Source organism: Penaeus vannamei, chromosome 6 (assembly GCF_042767895.1).
Source record: "Penaeus vannamei isolate JL-2024 chromosome 6, ASM4276789v1, whole genome shotgun sequence".
NCBI lineage: Eukaryota > Metazoa > Arthropoda > Malacostraca > Decapoda > Penaeidae > Penaeus > Penaeus vannamei.
The window spans coordinates 43,871,486-43,873,985 of record NC_091554.1 but is presented as its reverse complement, the minus strand read 5'-3'; the positions used below and the strand labels follow the sequence as shown (position 1 = coordinate 43,873,985).

The 2,500-nt window shown below is 33.1% G+C and overlaps 1 protein-coding gene across 3 annotated transcripts in view; it reads left to right on the top strand.

Moving 5' to 3' along the window:
• Pxn (Peroxidasin) overlaps positions 1 to 2,500 on the top strand; it is a 241,787-nt gene that overhangs the window by 206,793 nt on the left and 32,494 nt on the right. For 2 of the 3 annotated variants that reach the window (XM_070123059.1, XM_070123058.1), the window contains exon 4: positions 1,688 to 1,759. The exons of the other annotated variant lie outside the window; for it this stretch is intronic. In XM_070123059.1, coding sequence (XP_069979160.1) covers positions 1,688 to 1,759 — 72 coding nt within the window. The remainder of the gene's footprint in view (positions 1 to 1,687; positions 1,760 to 2,500) is intronic. 3 annotated transcript variants of the gene reach the window in all.

Genomic DNA, 2,500 nt, shown 5'->3' with positions numbered 1-2,500 from the left:
CCCTTCTTCCCTATTTCTCTACTTCCTTCCCTCCTTCTTTCTCTACTTCCTTCCCTCTTTCCCTCTTTCTCTCCTTCCCTTTATCCCTCCTTTCTTTTTTTCCTTTTTCCCCTCCTTCCTCCTATCCTTCTTTTCTTTCCTTTTACCCTCGTCCCCCTCCCCTCATTCCCTCCTTCCCCTTATCCCTCCCTCCCTCTTTCATTCCCTTTATCCCTTTATCCTTCCTTTCCTTCTTCCCCCTCTTCCCCTTCCTTCCTTCCCTCTTCCCTCCTTCCCTCCCTCTTTCTCTCCTTCCTTCCCTCCTTTCTCCTTTCCCACCTCCTCCCCTCTTTCCCTCCTTCCCTTTATCCCTCCTTTCCTTCCCTCCTTCCTTCCTACCTTCCTTCCTTCCTTCCCTCCTTCCCTCCTTCCTCCTTCCCTCTTTCCCTCCTTTCTCTCCTCCTAATTAGCAGAAATAGCCTTTGGCAACAAAATCAAAATATTATTGATGTAATCGACACTTTGGAAATATTATGATAAACAATTATAATAATGTTTTTTGTTTTGGTCACAGACCTTCGTCAACAGGTAAGATGTTTAATAAATATTTCAGAATGATTTTTTTTTCCAGGTATTTAGAGTATTTTTTAAATTATTTTTCATATATGTTATTGTTATTTGATGTTATTTATCATTGTTATTGAATGGTGTATGTGTATAATTTGTGCTGGCGTATAAATGTCTTGTCATTTTTCTTTTATAAATATTTCATGATCTGTCATATATATCTATTTAGTTGCTCTAATAGACGTGCATAGTTTAGTCGCCTCTGTGAATGTCATTTAGCTTTTTTTGTTATTTTTTTCGAAGTCTCTAAAGAATATATATATTTTTAGAATCTCTCATGACAGATTGCTTTCGCTGCATGTTTAAATTTCCATTTTTTCTTAAACTTTATTTTTGTTGTTATTTTTGTCATTAGTATTATTGTTGTTGTTATTATTATCATTATTATCATTGTCATTAGTATTATAAGTGGTATTATTATCAGTATTATTCATTGCTATTAGTATCATTGTTGTTTGCTATCATTGTTATTATTACAATTATTATTGTCATTTACATTATTATTATTTATCATTGTTGTAGTTCTTGTTGTCATTATTCATATCATTCTTATTATCATTTCTATTAACATTTATTTATTTTGATCATCATCGTTATCATTACATTCAAATTAGTAGTATGGTTAGTTTTTTTTACGATTATTATTAATGATAATATAGTTATTATCACACTGATCGTTGATATCATTATTGCTTTAATTTATTTTTGCTGTTGTTTTTTGTATAGCGTCTATGGTGTACTGTGTTCTATGTTCTATCTACATGATAACGTAAAATACACAGTTATCAAGACATTATGATTTACCAACGCGAAAATTTCTCCTTGTTATATCTGTTTACTTGTAATTCACGAGCTTAAACTAATTTTTGCTTTATATGTCTCTGAAATCACCAATTAAGCTGTTAAATGTCATTGGGCAGTTAACGAAGGCGTCGACAGCCAATGGCGAGCCACCAAGCTGTCGCAAAATAGGTCGTTTGGTTGTTTATCATTATTGTGTTATTTGTTTTATGCTTATCTTTTATCTTGGACTGCTGCTTTATCTCTCTTTTTTTGTTTTTTTCTCTCTCTTCTTTCTCAGGTACCTTTATAAGAACCGGATACGCCTAATAGAGAGTCGAGTGTTCCAACATCTTGACAAATTGGAACAGCTGTAAGTAAATCAACTAACGGTGTGCGTGTTGTTTCTGCTCTTCCTTCAAGTTTATATTAATTTTGCCTCCGTAAAGATGTAATAGTAATAACAATAATAAAAAATAATAATGGTCTAGCATTTCTTCATATGGTACAACACCGATTTTCCGGCACAGTTGCTTTCATCGCCGATTTTCCGGCACAGGTAGTTCTTACACCGATTTTCCGGCACAGTTGGTTTTTACACCGATTTTCCGGCATAACCGTTTTTCCGGTCTAGTGATTCACTCAAAGAGGTCGACAGTACCTCTATTTAGCCACAATCGACCTATAATCAGGTCTTGAAACTTACATAAGCTTTTTGAAATATCTGATGAAAATTATTGAATAAACAGCTAGATTTTTTTTACGATGAAAAGGGGTGCTAAAAATGATAATAAAATAACAAAAAATAAAAACTAGTTTTTGGAAGATCGGTGTTGTACTATTAATTTACTTCAGCAGTTGTCAACTCTACTTGCTTTTTATACATAAAAGTTATGAATGAGAACAATGCAAAATATGGAATTGACTTACCCATATTCCATCCTCTAAATATTTGTATTTTTAGTCAAATACATTTCTCTAAACTACGGAATATTCTCATCCATATCTTTTTTTTTTTTTACGTGTAACAATGAAACTCTTTTATCTTCTTTTGCTTAGTTCTTATAATATTGCTTAGACCGTTTTCCAGAGCTATGATTTAAGAACGTGCTTC